This window comes from Nicotiana tomentosiformis, chromosome 6 (genome assembly GCF_000390325.3).
Source record: "Nicotiana tomentosiformis chromosome 6, ASM39032v3, whole genome shotgun sequence".
Taxonomy (NCBI): domain Eukaryota; kingdom Viridiplantae; phylum Streptophyta; class Magnoliopsida; order Solanales; family Solanaceae; genus Nicotiana; species Nicotiana tomentosiformis.
This window is the reverse complement of record NC_090817.1, coordinates 74,376,112-74,394,343: the sequence shown is the minus strand read 5'-3', so window position 1 is coordinate 74,394,343 and position 18,232 is coordinate 74,376,112. Positions and strand designations below refer to the sequence as shown.

Genomic DNA, 18,232 nt, shown 5'->3' with positions numbered 1-18,232 from the left:
ATGCACTAGTATGTTTTAGGCCAAATGGCATTACATTATAACAGTAGGTCCCATACTTGGTAATAAATGAGGTCTTTTCCTGATCCTCCGGGTTCATCTGTATTTGGTTGTACCTGGAATAGGCATCGAGAAAACTGAGAGTCTCATGGCCGGCCGTGGCATCGATCATACGATCGATATTAGGCAAAGGAAAAGAGTCCTTATGGCATGCTTTATTCAGGTCTTTATAATTTATACACATTCTAAGTTTGTTCCCCTTTTTAGGGACTACCGCCATATTTGCTAGCCATTCGGGATACTTTATTTCCCGAATGAACCCTATTTTAAGAAGTTTGGTTACCTCGTCTTTTATGAAGGCATGTTTGACCTCGGACTGGGGCCTCCCTTTTTGTTTTATCGGGTGGAATTTTGGGTCTAATATTAGCTTATGAGCGGTGATTCCCGGTGGGATCCCTGTCATGTCAAGATGGGACCAAGAGAAATAGTTTATGTTAGCTATAAGAAATGGAATAAGCTTTCTCCTGAGCTCGGGATCTAACCCTGTGCCCAGGTATACCTTTCGTTCTGGCAGATATTCGATTAGTATGACTTGCTCCAGTTCTTCGATTGTTGATTGGGTGGCATCGGAATCATCGGGGACCACGAAAGATCGAGGGATCCTATGTTCATCATCTCCATCAGTCTTCTGATTCTCTAATTGGGTCGAAGCTGACGTTTGTAATTGCTATTTGGTATTATGTTCCTCCTTCGAATCCGATCATTTTGCTGATGATAATGATGACATCGGAATCACTTCATTGACAGCAAACATTTCTTTTGCGGACGGTTGCTCCACGTAGACCATTTTGATTCCCTCCGATGTTGGGAACTTCAAAACCTGGTGGAGGGTCGAGGGTATAGCCCTCGTATTGTGAATCTACGGTCTTTCGAATAGGGCGTTGTATCTCATATCACCTTCGATCACATGGAACTTCGTTTCTTGGATGGTTCCGGCCACGTTAACTGGCAAGATTATTTTTCCCTTAGTAGTTTTTCACATGCCATATTAAATCTGTTTAGTACCAAGGTTGGGGGCATGATCTGGTTCTGTAGGCCGAGTTGTTCTATGACCCTCGATCGAATGATATTGGCCGAACTACCTGGATCAATTAACACACGATTAACTTGAGTTTTATTCATAAGTACAGATATTACCAGTGCATCGTTATGTGGTTGCATGATTCCTTCTGTGTCTTCATTCCTTCAGGGGTGTAATCCTGAGTCCGGGATCGCTTTTCCCTTACAACTGTCATCTTAGTGTTTAAGCACCGGCCCCTAGGGTATCGATTCCACCAATGATCATGTGGATAATGTGTTGTGGCTCTTCTTGTTCATTTTGTCTATTGAAATTCCTGTTTTTGAAATGGTTTTTGGCCCTGTCACTTAAAAATTCTAGAAGGTGCCCTTTGTTAAATAACCGAGCTACCTCCTCTCTTAGTTGCCTGCAATCTTCCGTTCTGCGGACATGAGTGCCATGATATTCGCACATTTGATTGGGATTCCTCTGGGCAGGATCGGTCTGCATAGGTCGAGGCCATTTAGTATCTTTGATACGTCCGATAGCCGATACGATAGCGGATATCGATGCTGAAGTTATACTCCGATAACCGATGTGCTTCCTTAGGTCCGGTATGCCTGTCAAACCCATTCCCGTTCATCATCCCCGGAGACCCTTGGCCTCGATCATTTCTCTTTTTGCCTCGTATGGGGTTGCATGAATGTTCGCTACCCCTATGATCTCCATTATACGGCATGTATCGATCCTTGTTTGACCTTGGTTCTCGGTCGATATCCCTTTTAAAATTGGACCCAGAACCCAACTGGTCGTCTTCGACTCTTATTTTGGATTGATACCGATTGTGCACATCGGCCCAAGTAATAGCTGGGTACACGATCAGGTTATGCTTCAGCCATCGTGAAGCCATCGAGCTTCGTTCATTTAGACCTTGATTAAAATCTTGAAAAACTCAATCGCCTGTGACTGGTGGTAGATCCATTCGTTCCATTTGGAAACGAGATACGCATTCTCTTAGCATCTCGTTATCCTTTTGTCTTACCTTGAATAGGTCCGACTTCCTCGTCTCGACTTTTATGGCCCCAGCATGTGCTTTTATGAAATAATCTGCAAGCATAGCAAAAGAATTACTACTTGTTGATCTTGCAACATCTCGAAGATCATACGTAAACTGATTCCATTTCAAGTTGTTGGTTCGCCTCGATGGCCGCATATGAATTAATGTCTATTGGCTCTTCGACCCGAACTCTAACGGGATCGACGAGTGGCCTTCCGCCCCTGGGGTTAAGTTGTTGTTCTTATCTTGAAGGCCAGATTCGTTGTCGATCGGTAGGGCCATTAATTGAGAATTCGTCGTTTTCAATCTGAAATCAAAGATACTTCCAAGAGCAAGTGTAAAATGGTGTGTTATGTAGAGATTCGTACCAAACAACCACTGTTATCCTTAGCCTCACGGTGGGCGCTAAATTGTTTACCCAAAAAATGGATAGAGTTGAATTTATACGTAGTTCTAAGGATACGTGGTACAACTTGGCACAAATCGAAAAGTGAGTAGAAATATATCAAATATTGACTTGTAAAGAATGATATACAAACCAATATTGAATTAGAAAATAATTTTATGAACTAGCAAGATGAATCAATGTATAAAGCTCACAAGAGGATAATCTCTACTGTATTTCTCTATCAATAGTAATATCTGAATATAAGAGTGTATGTATGCCTTAATGTTGGATCCTTACAGAAATAATAGCCATCCCTCTTATAGTGGATGGATCCTACTTTGGATATAACTAAAAATACATAGTGGAAAATCTATGATAGAATAGTTTTTCCTAAATTCCCATCGAGATTCTCTCTCCTGAGTGCATCTGTAACGACTCTTGTCTCATGGCTCGATCTTGATCGGACTTGGTATTGGTTGGTTTTCAGATTTAGAGCCCGATATTGACTCGGGGACCGGTATTGACTTGGGCTCGATATTGGTCGGTCTCTGGCTCTAAATCTCGATAGCGCCGCTTCGCATCATAGTTCGATTTGGATTCGAGCTTGGTAATGATTTTGAGTTCGGTATTTGATCAGTCTCAAAAATTTGAGCTCGGTAACCTGACTTTGGATCTCATACCTGATATTACGAGGATGACCTTCGGTCCATTATGTTCCAATCTTGACTAATCATATGAAGGTCGAAATCGGTTTTGACCGTATACATATCAAATATTTGTATTGTGAGTGTATAAACTATAAAAATAAGAATAGAAGTAAACGGAGAAAAATTATGTCGGTGAGTTTCTTTGGTGAGCTTGTAACACCAAAGGGTTGAGTGATAGTCGTTGGTGGTGAATGAGTTCTAACACCACAATTGTAGTTGATTGGGAAGATTGTGGTCCAAGGGTGTAACAACCCTTTCTATCGGGCTAAGGTTTGACCCGTACGATGTGGATATAATGGCACCAAAATTAGAAATGCGGGAACCAACAAGGATAATACAGTCAAAAGTGACTAAATAATTTAAGACTTTAAACTACGACTATAATGGTTAGATATATTGTTTTGCGTGCCAAGAAGGCTACATACTGATACAATATCATATGGTTGTAAAAATAAGTCTATAAAGTGTTTTAAAAGTTAATTAAGGTATAAGGAGAGCACTAGCATAAAGTCAAATGAAAAGTTACACAACGGATCCGTATGTAAAAGGACCTCGCACAAGATTCAACTTCAAACAAGCATACCTATATGTGTATGATGATTTAGGTAGTGAATTACATATCAGATTAAAGTTCATTAGGTCTAGTTTCCAACACAACAAATTGTTGGTTAACCTGATTTGGGTACAAGAAGTCATGCGCGTTTTACTATGAACCCGTGCAATACCCTATAAATACGGACATGTGACACATCCTAAGTTAAATTGGCCAAACTTTATAATTTATAAGGTGAAACTTTAAAAATTCATTCTTAGTCACTTGCTAAACGTTTTAGAGTAGAATCTATCCATTTTCTCCTCTTCTCTCACCCTCCAAGATCAAGGTAAATATTACAATTACTCCTCTAGCTTAAATCGTCATCAAGGACATGAATCGCACCTTGATCTATCTTTGAGTTTTAAAGGTCCACTTCTTAGAGTAAAGAACTTCTAAGGTTCTATCAACAAGGTAAGAAATCTTCTTCTAAGCGACATGGATTCATATGAGTATTTCTAGTATGTTTTACGGTGAGGTCTCACGAGATGGTGATCGAAAGCCGTGAGTCCAAGTTTTGCTATTTATTTGAGATGATTAGAGGGCTTTTTGTATTTTGATGCTATAAAGAATATATTGGTTGGCCTCATAAGATGTTTAGTGTGTTGTTGTGAGTAATGAGAGAGGAAGGGTGTGGTAAAACACCATTGTTAAAGAACCTCAGAGCTTTACACTCGTTAAGTATTTGACGAATTGTCTAAATGGTTGGAACCAATGTTTGGTTGTGAACATGAATTACTATTATCATTATTGTTATAGATTGAAGCTGCAAAGAAGTTTTTTGATTGTGTAATACACTAAGGATTGGAATCGGGGTATATAATGGCTATCTTGTCTCCGTTTCCTTGGCATGAGTCCATATCACATGTTTCCTCCTAATAGAAATGTTAAAGAACGAAATATCGTGAAGCCTCTATTCATATACTCAATATTCCTCATTTTACTTCATGTGAAATTGATTCTATAGTGTCGAACCTTCGTACAACTTCAAACAATTCTTAGTGTCTTCAAAGTATTTAGATTTCTTTATATGAAGGATCTGCAACATACTTGTATCGACGAACCATTCACATAGATAATTACTTTACTAAATTATGAACATGTTAAACAAGAACCTTGTTAACTTACCATTATGTATATTTATCTATATGATATATAAAGGTCGTGTCTCGCAGGGGGCCTAATAGGGTCTATTTATCTACTATATGATATATGAAGGTTATGCCTCGAACGGAGCCCAATAGGGTCTATTTATACGTGATATATGGAATTTCATGCCTCGCATGGATCCTGAGGCCCGCCCGGGTATATATATATGCTTTCACATGTTATGTGTCATACGTGGCTTATCATATTTCATAATTGAAAGAATTTAAAAGTTAGGTAATAGTTCATATTAACAAACCGTATGATTTCTCATAACTCAACAAGCACTCCAAAAGACATTTGTAAGACTTGACATGTGTTTCTATATGTTGTTTCGTAACTTCGTCCCCCCAAGTTTTACTTATTTGATTGTGCTTTATTTGTTTCTATATGTTGTTTCGTAGCTCCGTCCCTTCAAGTTTTACTTATTTGGTTATGCTTTATTTGTTTCATAAATACTTTTATATGTTATTATGTCTGCCTTACATATGAGTACAATTCTATCTGTACTCATGTTCCTTTTGTTAGGACACTGCATTTCACGATGCAGGTTCAGACGCGCAAAGCAGCAAACCTTCCCGTTAGGCAGTTGCTACACTTAAGCTACAGTTGGTAAGCCCCACTTACTACTTGGGTCGAGTCTAGAGTTTTGTTATGTATATAGATATTTTGGGTAGATCGCCATATCCCGACACTTCTACAGTTTTAGACTATTCTAGAAGCTTCATAGACATATGTTGACACTTCTAGATATGTATAGATGCTATGACTTAGTTTTCAAAGGTGTTAATGTTTCAGTCTTTTGTATTTAGACCCTCAATTTGTGTTATATACAGACAGTTCTGTATAGAAGCATATTATTATCTTCTTTTTATAAATGTTCTAGGTTCATATGAAATTATTATAAAATATATGACATGATACACTACTAGAAATTTGGCAAAAACCGATCAAGGTTGACCGACCAACTTTGGTCGGTTGGTCGATTTTTCAAAATATTTTTTTTTTATTTTTTATTTTTACGAAATCGACCAACTTTTCTTTGGCGCAAAAATGCGGGAAACTATTTTTGAGTCCCGCGAAATTTATGTTTCAAGAAACCGACCAACTTTGGTCGGTGTTTCAATTAAAATAAATAAAAATTAATATTAAAAAACCGACCAAAATTGGTCGGTTAATTCGGCGGGTCATTTAAAAAAACCGACCAACTTTGGTCGGTAATTTTACTTTTTAATAAAACCGACCAACTTTGGTCGGTTCTTTTTGTGCGAAAATATAATTAAAGAGTATAAAATAAATAAAAGACAGTCTTAAAACAAAATGTACCAATGGTCTAGTGGTAGAATAGTATCCTGCCACAGTACAGACCCCGATTCAATTCTCAGATGGTGAATCTTTTTATTACATAATTAAAATACCGACCAACTTTGGTCGATTTTTTTTGCAATATATATTTTTTTGAATTTAATTGACCGACCAAAGTTGGTCGGTAATTTCCGTCCAACTTTGGTCGGTATTCCTTTCCGACCACAAAAATACCGGCCACACGTAAATGGTCACGTTTTGGTCGGTTTTTGGCCATTACCGACCAACGTTGGTCGGTTTTTTTGGTCGGTTTTTACCGGATTTCTAGTAGTGATAGTTTGCTCGGTCAAGTTAAGGCACTGGGTGCCGGTCCGCTTCATCTAGATTTGGGACGTGACAAATTTGGTATCAGGGTAGGTTTGTTTCATAGGGAGTCTATAAAGCCGTGTCTAGTCGAGTGCTACTTATGGGTGTGTTGGGCGCAATACTTATAATTAGGAGTCTACCGGGTATTTAGAAAATGTTACCCTTTCTTCATGTCTTATATCGATAAAGCTATGTTTTAAGAGATCATCCAGACTCGTGATTGTTTCATTTCTACCACATATGCCTCGTCTATAAGGGAGAGGAAGAGGAAAGTTAAATTTTGACAATGTATTATTATATTTAGATAAGAGCCGTCCAGTGTAGACCATATTCCACAGGGACTCATGGAAAGAATGGACCGAGCCGTACGTATATTTGAAGTTCCAGTTTCGAAAGGATATGCTCTTGTTTCACTCCTGCTAATACCATTCCGAACCCAAGCAGAGTTGCTTTTGGAGCAAAAGTATAAGAAAAGATTCATCGTGCCGATTACCCAAGTTGGGCTACATGTAAGGAGCGCTACTCCAGTAACTATTACCCGATGCAGGGAATATTATTATTGTAATAAGAAAACATCTGTTGTACCCGAGATAGGGTTTGTTGCCCTTGTGGAAAAAAAAATCTTGAGGAATATTACTTGAAGGAAAAATAGGTGGTTCTACCAATCTTACCAGAAAAAATCCAAAACAGGGTCAAAGTTCTAGGGCACTGGGCCCACAGATTCAGAGTAGTATGAAACAAAAGAGGTCGTCTCGATCTCGTTATAGTCGATGTGGGAAAAGACAAAAGAGGTTCAGGGGCATGCCAATATGGTTCTAGTGTAGGCTATCAGTGTGGTGTTGTTGACCACAAGGAGATGAATTACCCAAAATTCAAACAAAGGAGCAAAAGTGTTATTACTCAGCCTTCAAGGTCAACAACAGTATTATCAGCAGTACCTTCCCTAGGTCATGATCTTCAAGTACCAGCATTTCTAGATACATGTAGGCGTAAAGAGCAGGATTGAGCAGAGGTTAGACCCATATGTCAAAGTTGAATGGCATTGACAAACATCGGTGTGGGTATATTGACAGTTATCTGTTGTTTCCCCGGGTTTGTATGGCCTGTTATGATTTCTTGAACGTTTAGAAAGTTTGGGATTACACATTTTTTTTCTTCTTATAAAAGATATGTATTTTCCCTGTTATGATTGTCTTGTATACTGAGAACTTAAGGGGATGCGACCTTTTCCCTTGCATACTAATTTTCTTTTTATTGCTAAAGAGGATATATTTTACTTGAATACTATACGCTCATTTTTCCGTAAAAGAAGCAACAAATAAGATTTGATATGGATCATGGGGAAAATGAAGCAGGGAAGGAACTTTTAGTCCAAAAAAAAAAGAATTTAGGACTAATGGTGGTAGGATTTTATGAGTAATGGCTAATATTGGTAGTATTTCATAAATTAATTAATATTGATAGTATTTTTGCTCTAAATAAACTGTGTAATTTTCTCTATATTCAGTGCACTATGCACCACACCATTTGCTTTGGTATAATCTTTTCCATTTTCTAAGCATCTACAGAAAGCCTAAACCCCTAGGATTGCATGTAATAAATTTTTTATCTGCAGTTAACATCTAAACAAATACAATAAAATATCATGTGTCAGTAATTTTTACTTAAATGTTAGTATCACTTAGGTATAACTAATACTCCGTAGCTAATTAATAGTAGCATATTTTTTAGGAAAAAGGTTGAAATTTACCCCTCTACTATAGTATATAGTTTATATTTCTCGCTCGTTATAACTTACCCTAGCCCTAACGACCCTCCACTGTAGCAGTCGACCCCTGTCATATTTTGTCAATGTCAGCATCCTAGTCAGCAGATCCTACTAACTTATAAAGGCATAACTCCATAAACTTGACCCATTCTACCCAATTGACCCAAGTGTAGTTGGTGGACATGCCTTAAACTACCATTTCCACCACCAGAATCGCTACTAATTCGTCCCCAGCAAGAAACCTATGAAGAAGATGAGCTATTAAAAGTTGCAGCAACTAAGTACACGGTCCCTGCTGTTACTTAGCAGAAGAACTCACAAAAAAAGAAAGTGAAAAATAGGCAACACTAACTGATTCCTTTTACTATTTTGAAAATAATGTAAAGATTCTCATTATTCTCTAGATTTTAAATGAATCCATCAGCTTACGGAAGAAATTTGCTGCAAAACAAAAATTCAACTCAGTGTGATTCACCCATCAACCCAGAAAACAAGATGGAAACAAATGAATAAGCAAGTAAATTTTAGGAAGACTAGAGATCAATGAAAAGAGAGAAACACTTCTCTTGTTCCTCCTTTTTTTGGATTCTTTTTTCTGGGGGTTGGGGGTTGGGGGGAGAGCTCTTTTCTCTCGTCTTACATATATCAGAAATTCCTTGGAGAGTGCACCACTAACTTGAATACAGTACTACACTTTGCATAAAGAATATCACAAACAGTAGAAAGGATTCGAAGGCCTCCGATTATTCCAAGACTGTTATATGGATGAAAAAGGTAGGAAGGGCAATTGAGGGGCAGGGCCGGCTCTAACGTGACGAGGGGTAAGGCACACAAAGGCTCCATTTAAAAAAAAAAAAAAAAAGTTTATAGGTATTTAAAAAATAATATTTAGTACTTTTTAATAAAAATTAGAGTTTTTAATATAAAAAAAATAGAGCTCTTTAGATATGTAAATAAAGTAATAATTTGACATATTTAAAAATGGATAGATGAATAGTTTTCGCAACGTTTCAGTTTTACTCCTTCATTAGATAATATATACAAAAATTAACTCTCCGTTTCTTAATATGTCCAAGTCAATCATTCTTTTCTCCACTCTCTTTATATTTCAGAAACCCCTATATATTTTCTGTCTTTCTCTTTAATATTCTTACTCACCTTCTTTCTTCAATATTTCATTACTCACTTTATTTCTACAAGATTTCATTAGCTCCACTGTTCAACATTACTTTTAAACTTCCAATAATTCTATACTTCTATTGCTCTATAAAATATTACTCCCTCCGTTCCAGTTTATGTCAACCTATTTCCTTTTTGGTCCGTTCCAAAAAGAATGACCCCTTTCTAAATTTGGAAATAATTTATCTCAAACTTACAATTCTCCCTTAATGAGAAGCTTTTATAACCACACAAATACTCTGAGCCCTTTTATGACTTGTTTAGGACCACAAATTCTAAAAATCTTCAATTTTTCGTAAACTCCGTGTCCAGTCAAACAGATTCACATAAATTGAAACGGAGGGAGTATCTAATATCAACAATATCTCAAGAAAAATTAAATGAGCTGGCTATATTATCAATTGAATAAAGATAATTAGAGAAAATCGATTATAAAAAAGATTATTAACAACTTTGTATTTCAAAAAGTTAGAAGAATATATTTCAAATAAAACGTATGTTATAACTATCTTTTAAAAATTTAGGCCCCATATTAAACTTTGGCCTTATGCCCCGCATATCCTTGAGCCGCCCCTGCTGAGGGGTCACTAGAGGTAATGCTAGAGTTTCGACGGCAGAGGCGGTGCTACGGCGGAAACAGGTTTTGGGGTTAAAGGGCTCATGCGATGAGTAGCTCGGTAGTGGAAATGGTGGTGTAAAGCAGGTCCAACGATAATTGGGTCAACAGGTAGAATGGGTCAAGTTTATGGAGATGGATCTTATTAAGTTGGTAGGACTTGTTGACTAAGATGCAGACAAAAAATTAGAGGGGTTGACTGCTATAGTGGAGTGACCGTTACAACTAGGATTAATTATATCAAGTTTGTTAATGGTAGGGGGATGGACAAAAAGTAGAAGGGAAAAAGGTCCAATATACTCCTCTACTTTGGTATATTGTTCACATCTACCATCCGTTATACTATCGGGACATATCTATCCTTATCGTTAGTCAAACTTTTCAAAAATGCCCTCCACCTAACGGAGAGTCACCAAATTAATACATATTTTCTTAAAACCTATTAATAACCCGTTAAACCCCTTTTATTTACTGCACTTCTTCCTTGCATATTAATCATCTCCTTCGTGTTCACTTGTTGAACTCAAGAAGTGAAAAACATAAAAATACTGGTAACCATATATTCATTTATACATTGAGTCTCAATTCTTTTAATATCCTTATTATATTCTACCTTTTTCAATTTTCTTTTTTCTTCTAGTTTCTTACTTTATTTTTTCCACCATGCCGAGTTGTACCGAGTATTCATCATGATTTTCTTTCCACCATGACTTAAATGTTTATAGCATCTTATTAGATTGCCAGTTCTAAAATCTTAAGGCAGCTACCGAAGTACTTCTTCCTCCAACAGTGAGCCTTTGTTGATGAGTATTCATGCATCATGATTTTCTTATTTTGCTTTAAGCATTTGGGCAACAAGTAATTATTGCCAAATTACGCCTTAAGAACTAAAGTTAGATTCCAAGATATACGATGGGATACTCATAATATTTAGTAACAATTGAACTTATAATCAACAAAAATTAAAAAATAATTAGAGAAGATTCAATTTAATATCAAGTTACAGTCCAATGAATTCATCAAGAATGAAAGAAAGTACACCAACAAGTTGAAAAGTAACTTAACAACCTAAGTACACTACCTTCATATATTAACCAAATACAAGTATTATTAAAATATATATCAGTTGTTACCAACTTACAAACCAACTATCAAGTATGTTACATTAGACAAAGGGATGCCATATTATAATCACACACAAAAAAAAAATCCGAAAGTGATAACATGACATCCTAATGCCACCATGAACAACTAATAACCAAAATATAAGTTCTTACTAATCATACTTCCACCACCATTCTCGGTCTCTCTCTAAATGAATAAAATGCGTTAAGAGTATGAGAAATCTAGGTTTCGTATTTTTAAATGATGGGTTTAACGGGTTTGGGTTAATAAATTTTTTTATAAATAATTATTTTATTAATTTGATGGCTTTTCGTAGGGTGGAGAGTATTTTTAAAAAGTTTGACTAACGGTAAGGATACATATGACCCGATAATATAACAAAAAATAAATATAAATAATATATTAAAATAGAGGGATATATTTGGCCCTTTTCCCAAAGTATAATGGGGCAAATGTTAACAATATACGGCCGAACAATATATCGTAGTAAATTGGTATATGCACCTTTTCCCTATTTTGTTTTTATCATCATAAGATAAAATATCTCAAATAAAATAGGAGTCTTTTAATAAAAGAAAGTAGTGCATAGTTTGGTAGGTTGACATCAGACAGTCTTATTCTTACTTTCCCTTTTCCACGACAGTCTTCAAATCTGTACAGAAATCTCCCTTCAATTGCTCCGCCCTACTATATACATACATGCTGTATGCGTACTCATTGATGCTTGGCGTGTCGCAGAATTCGCGAGTAAAAGATTCAAGATTTACGTGGTGAAATGAGAGGCGCAGATTTTAAGTGGTAAGTTCTAAAATCTTTTACCGTTTTCACTGTAAAATCATAATTCAAGATTTCTGTTTTATTATATGTATAATATGGTGTTCTATCGTATCAAATTTTGACTTTATCGAGTATATTTGGTGTTGAATTACGATTTTTGCAGGTACGATGGGTTCTTCTTGTCAATGCTAGCAACTAGTATGTATCCTTTCAATATTCATACTGAGAGTTAAATATTCGAAATTGGAATTTCGACGGTTGCTGAATTGGGTTCTCATCTTTAGTTTCATTGGCTAGTATCTTGGTGTTCTTGTTTTTTAATTGTTTATCTGGAGTCTTTTTTTTTTCCTTTAACTGTTTGTTTATTAGAATCATTGTAGCGATCAATTGGAAGCGGTACCATCTTTGTATATACCCTTTGCACATTTGGATTGTGGTGAGTATCAAGATGTTTAATTGAATAACTATTGAATCAATGATTTGTTTATCTGATATTTGGTTTAGTAGTATTTTTGGGAATACTCAGTTTTTTCCCTTTTCCTGATCCAGGTTGACTACACGACAGTGTTTCTTTTCCGGCTCTTGATGTTTGTTGATAATGGACTTGCTGCTGGAATGGGATTGTAAGGCCTCCTCTCTAGGATATATATATTTTAATTTTTCTTTGGAAAAATCAATTCTAGTCTTCTCCTTCAATCTGAGCTAATTTTAGGAGTTTTCCTTCACTAGGAGGCCTCCAATTTTGTTATCAGTGACTTAGTGTTACTGAGGTGGTTGATGATGTTCTCTTTTGTGCATATAATATGAATACCTCCTAGAGTTGTTACTCTGATTGGGTCTAGTATCCTTTTTGAAGAAAAATAATTACATTTGATGTCCAATTCTTGCACCTTTTTGTCAAAAGCTCGGACTAATGGATGGAGTAAATTAGTTAGTAAGGTTTTATTAAATCCTTTTCGATCAATATATGGATCTTATGGTCATTTCCTCACCTGATATTAGTCATGGTTTCAGATAACAAGGACTGAATTTTTGGTGTTAATAAAATTTTAGGGATTTGGGTTGGCAGCAGAGATATACTCGCTTTCGTGGAAGAATAGTTGTTCTTTCAATTCTTGCCCTGTTCCTGTATCCCTTTCTTTGGGCTTGGACCATTATCGGGACTTTATGGTTCAGTAGTGCGAGAAACTGTGTAAGTTCACGTAAGACTTCATTGACTTTAGGTGTTCCGGTCGGAAATCCTAAAATTGATATGATGTTGAAATCTTTCAGTTGCCAGAAGAAGGTCAAAAATGGGGTTTCCTTATTTGGTTGCTATTCAGCTACTGTGGACTCCTTGGCATAGCTTGCATATCAACTGGGAAGGTTAGTTTCCTGAACTATAAACTTTTTCAAGAAGTTTAACCAATTACCCGATTCAGTTTGGACAACTATGTTGCCCACCTCTTCCCAAGAAACAGATAAGTGCTAACAAGGACAGTAACGTTCAACACAGCCCAATTTCTAATTCTTTCTTGAGGCAATCTTGTCGTCTGTACACAAATAGAAGTACAGTTTAACAAATGACACTTATGCATTTGTATCGATATCGATACCATATCTATTAAGTTTCAAGTTTCTCTCTGCAGTGGTTAACTAGAAGACAAGCCCATTCATTACGTGCTCAACAAGGAATTCCTACTTCTGAATTCGGGGTATGCTTTAGAATCTATGTTCTATCAAAGCGACTATTTTGACATGCATATACAAATAGCTGTTGATAGTAGGTTGTTCTTTCTTTATTTTATTATCACTGTTATTTTTTGCTACAATTTTGTAGTGACTCTTACAATATGTCCATATTAACTTAATTTTGCCTTTAAGGTTCTTGAAATTCCATTTTCTTGTCTGGAGGTGAGAAAATAATGATTGTAGCATGCATTGCAGTGGCGAAGCCAGGAATTTTGCTAAGAAGTGTTCAAGATTTAATATACGTGTATAAAAAGTAATTTTCGATTCATATATGCAATATAATTTCTTATATACACAGTATAATTTTTTGATGAAGGGTGTTCAACTGACCACCCTTCATTGTATGTGGCTACGCCATTGATGCATTGATTGCCTTGCTTTTGTACTTGTATGGGTGCTCCCATTTGATTTCAGAATTGTGGGCAGTGAAGTTTCCAAAACCGCCTTCCACCGCCCCCCTCGCGTAAAGCTATTAATAATTCAAAGGAAAAAGGAAATCAAAGGGGTATACATTTTTCTAATATCTCATGGGGATTAATGCACTTCAATGATATTCAAATTTATTTAGGTTTCTGAGTCTACTTATCTATGATTTGACGTCGGTAAAATCAGTGTTATCAAAGGCAAAAAGCGCAAAAAAGCTCTAAGGTCTGTTGGGGCTTTAAGCGCAAAGCGCAAATAAAGCATGGGCTTTAATGAAGAAAGGCGCAAATGGAGAAAAACTACAAATATGTATGTGTAGTCCAAGACTAATATCCATAACCATGAATACCAAATATATGGACAAAGAAATTGAAGAAAGTTTACAATAAAGTGAAATATCAATCGTTTAATGTCGCCTCTTCCGGATTACGCTCGTTAGCAAGGAAAAGTATGCCTTAGAGCCTTGATGACAACACTGAAGCACCCATTAAGCGAAGCGAAGCGCTCAACATGTTCTGAGCCTCGCTTTAGGGCTTAAGCGCGCCTTTGATAACACTGGGTAAAATTAGTTGTCGCCCAATACAAGGAAGAGATAACATGGATCTTTCTTGGTGCTTCTGTTGAAGTTTTGAGCTAGCAACTGTCTCAAAGAGCCACTTAAGTTGATGGATTCATATAGCTTACCCAACTAGTTCGGGATTAAGGCGTCGTTGATTGATTGAAATTTGTAGCAATTAATCTTATTAAGGTGCAAATGTAGACCTACTAAAAGAATGTGTCTGCAAGTAGTGCCCTTTTTTGAAGAAAATTTTAATGCACAAACAATTCAAGAATATGATGCATAAACTTAATCATGCCATAACTGACTTGAGCACGAAATCAAAGTGCTTTTGGAAAAATAGATTTACGGAAACATCCTAGTACTTGTGCCACACGAACTGCTACTGCACCTGTCTGTCCGTTCCTTCAACACATTAATGGCTGTGCTCTGTAGTTGTCGCTTTTATATCTCTACCGTTTTGGTTATGATGTCATGGTCTTGTGGATCTTGTTGTACAGTATCGATCTTGATAAGCATGTGACATTCTTGGTTAACTAATGGTCTCATCTTAAGGTTCAGATGGTGGTTGCATTTCAAGTCATTTTAGGACTAGGACGATAAAATTCTGAGTGGCCTTGCACTGTTACCTCAAAAAAAAAATAAAAAAAAATTGAGTGGCCTTACTGGATATATACTATTTCTGCTGGGAGATTTACAATTAAATAGAAGTGTTAGTTGTAAGATCTTTGGCATGTTAAAATCTAATAAATCTATTCACTCATCAGCGGTACTAATGAAGGGGAGCCTTGTCGTAACTGGTAAAGTTGTTGCCATGTGACCAGGAGGTCACAGGTTCGAACCGTGAAAACAGCCTCTTACAGAAATGCAGGGTAAGGCTGCGTACAATAGATCCTTGTGGTCCGACCCTTCCCCGGACCCCGCGCATAGCGGGAGGTTAGTGCACTGGGCCCATCAGCATTACTAATAATTTTGTTTCGGTGAACTAATTTTAGGAAGACTTTTATAACGACATCAAGAATGAATTCAAATAATTTAAGCTATTCCGATTTCCGATTGGCTTTATTTCTTCTTCTATACGCTAAGTGCAACTGGAATCTATGACTAACTTTAGGTTTTAGAGTTTTGAACTTTTGTAGTGTTTGTCCCACATTGGTTGAGGGTATAGGCTTACTATTGGGCTTGAGTTAGGTCCAAGATCTATTTTTTCTTAAGATTGGATTATCCGATGTTGGGCTCCCAGACCCATCCTTAATGTTTTGTTCTTATGTTATATTATCCACGCTATAGACGCCCAAGCATGAGATAGTCCCACATTGGTTGAGGATATAAACTGTCGTCTCTTTATTGGCTTCGGACAATCCTCACCTCATGAACTAACTTTTGGAATTGTGTTGAGACCAAGGTCAACTTTTCTTAATAACAGAGTTTGACATCAATAATAGATTTGCTGATTTTGCTTTTCATAGAATGATTTAGTAATTAGATATTTTTTTCTATTTACATGCTTAACATTTGTCTCAACACAGGTGTTGGTTGACATGATCAGAGTGCCAGATTGGACGTTTACAGCAGCAGGCCAGGAGATGAGAGGGATGGGCCAAGATGCTACTTCATACCATCCAGGAGTTTATTTAACCCAAGCTCAGGTAATAACAATTTACTATCAACAGCTGGAGCAAGTGCTCGGCATAAATATCCATGCTACACCTGGTCAACAGAAGACCTTTTGTCTCATCTTAAACTGGTGTTGTTTCTTTATTCGGCACACAGAGAGAAGCAGTGGAAGCACTCATTCAGGAACTACCAAAGTTCAGGCTAAAGGCTGTTCCTACTGACTGTTGTGAGTGTCCTATCTGTTTGGAAGAGTTTCGTGTGGGAAATGAGGTAACTGTGTCTTTTGTGTAAATACTACTTCATTGTACTTTCCTTTAAAAAAATAGAATTTATGGTACACCCTTTTTCTTTCTTCATGCCCTTAAACATATTGCTTTTACAGAGGTTATTAACGTTTTGTATATCATTCTCAAGGGTTTTCAAACCATACCATGATGTAACGTATCTAGCAAATTTAAAATTTACCACCTAGCCATTGATCTAGCCCTCTAATATATATGGAAGTCAAATTATTTCCTTAATATCCTTATGGAGTGGATTATATGTCATTGTGTGGGACTGCTAGAGAAATGAACTAGAGGTACCTCATTTTCATTTAATGGTCCACATCCCCATCTCACTCTGAGAAAAAGCTAAAGCTTAACTGATGAGAAAGGACGATTTGTTTAGGTTCATTGTAAGGTTGTGCCTGCTCTATTCACTGATTTTTAGGTTTTTGTAACTTAACAAAGATGGCAGTTCTTTATCGAAAACAGAATTGATTATTTAATGACTCGGCCTGCAGTTGATTATACTTGAGCAAGGGATATCGGATATTGCGGTCGTTGAATGAATGCTGATTTAAGTTATAACTTATATAATCATAAGCAGAGACAAGTTTATTTCATGTTTCAATATGCTATCCCTATTTCCCTTTAGCCCTTCTTGCTGTGTCACAGGGATGGTAGTTCTCCTAGAAAGTCAACCTTATACCAGTATGATATTTTATGCGCACACAGCTTACATCCGTGCTCAGTTTAGGCGCTAGTGCCACCTTTTCTTACTACAAGATCATATGCAGGTTCGTGGTCTGCCTTGTGCTCACAACTTCCACGTGGAATGCATTGACGAGTGGCTTCGGCTAAACGTGAAGTGCCCTAGATGCCGCTCTTCTGTTTTCCCAAATCTTGATCTAAGTGCTTTATCCAATATCCGAGCTGACTTAGAGAGGTCAACAGCCAGCGTTGTGACAGAAGCCCGGTATATGAGATCCCAACCCTCCAGCCAGAGCTACCTGCTGAGATTGCAAGGTTTGCTCCGCCCAGTGCGCACACAGGACGCTGGCGTGGGCAGTGAGGTAGATGCAACTTCAGGAACAGCTGAAAGCAGAAACCAAGCATTGACACCTCATCATCAGGGAAACATGGAGCCTGCACAAGTTGTCGTAGAACAGTCCCCAAGGGTGTAATAACCATTTCTTCTATGGAGGTCCCTAACAGGCTGAAATGTCTAACTTGGCGATTTGTAACAACTCCTAGCCATTGTTGAGTGTTCCAACATTGGTTTCTCATTGTAATCAAAATTCATGGATTGAAAAGCTAAAATGCATTTGATGGAAGGAAATGTGGTGGCAATGATTTATGCTCGTGGCGAGTTTGTTCTGGTATGAGTTAGTTTAATAATCTCCCGAACTCTCTCTCATATATGTTTGTTCACAACGAGTTTGATCCATATTAGCTTAAAAAATCTTGCACAGTGTTTGTTCTGTGTCTTTTTTGTCAATGCTATGAAATAAATGAACCTTCTAAGCTGAATTTCAATCAGTAAAAGTTAAAAAAAAAAT

The 18,232-nt window shown here is 36.9% G+C and overlaps 1 protein-coding gene across 2 annotated transcripts; it reads left to right on the top strand.

Moving 5' to 3' along the window:
- The first annotated feature begins 11,898 nt into the window (after positions 1-11,898).
- On the top strand, positions 11,899-18,034 carry LOC104110345 (E3 ubiquitin-protein ligase SIS3-like). 2 transcript variants are annotated; one of them, XM_009619810.4, is made up of 10 exons: positions 11,899-12,101; positions 12,244-12,282; positions 12,450-12,516; positions 12,630-12,703; positions 13,134-13,272; positions 13,353-13,445; positions 13,709-13,774; positions 16,323-16,442; positions 16,567-16,680; positions 17,471-18,034. In XM_009619810.4, exons 1-10 carry the CDS (start codon positions 12,079-12,081, stop codon positions 17,855-17,857), a joined length of 1,122 nt encoding a protein of 373 aa, XP_009618105.1. In that variant the 5' UTR covers positions 11,899-12,078; the 3' UTR covers positions 17,858-18,034. The 2 variants fall into 2 exon arrangements, with proteins under 2 accessions (XP_009618105.1, XP_009618106.1); XM_009619811.4 differs by having other exon boundaries at positions 11,920-12,101; positions 12,244-12,278.
- Positions 18,035-18,232: the final 198 nt, after the last annotated feature.

Excerpts from the sequence above, each read along its gene's own strand:
- LOC104110345 (XM_009619810.4), top strand. The coding sequence starts at position 12,079 with ATGAGAGGCGCAGATTTTAAGTG. Across the intron at positions 13,446-13,708 it reads CTTGCATATCAACTGGGAAG|TGGTTAACTAGAAGACAAGC; the intron begins GTTAGTTTCCTG and ends TTCTCTCTGCAG. Across the intron at positions 13,775-16,322 it reads TTCCTACTTCTGAATTCGGG|GTGTTGGTTGACATGATCAG; the intron begins GTATGCTTTAGA and ends GTCTCAACACAG.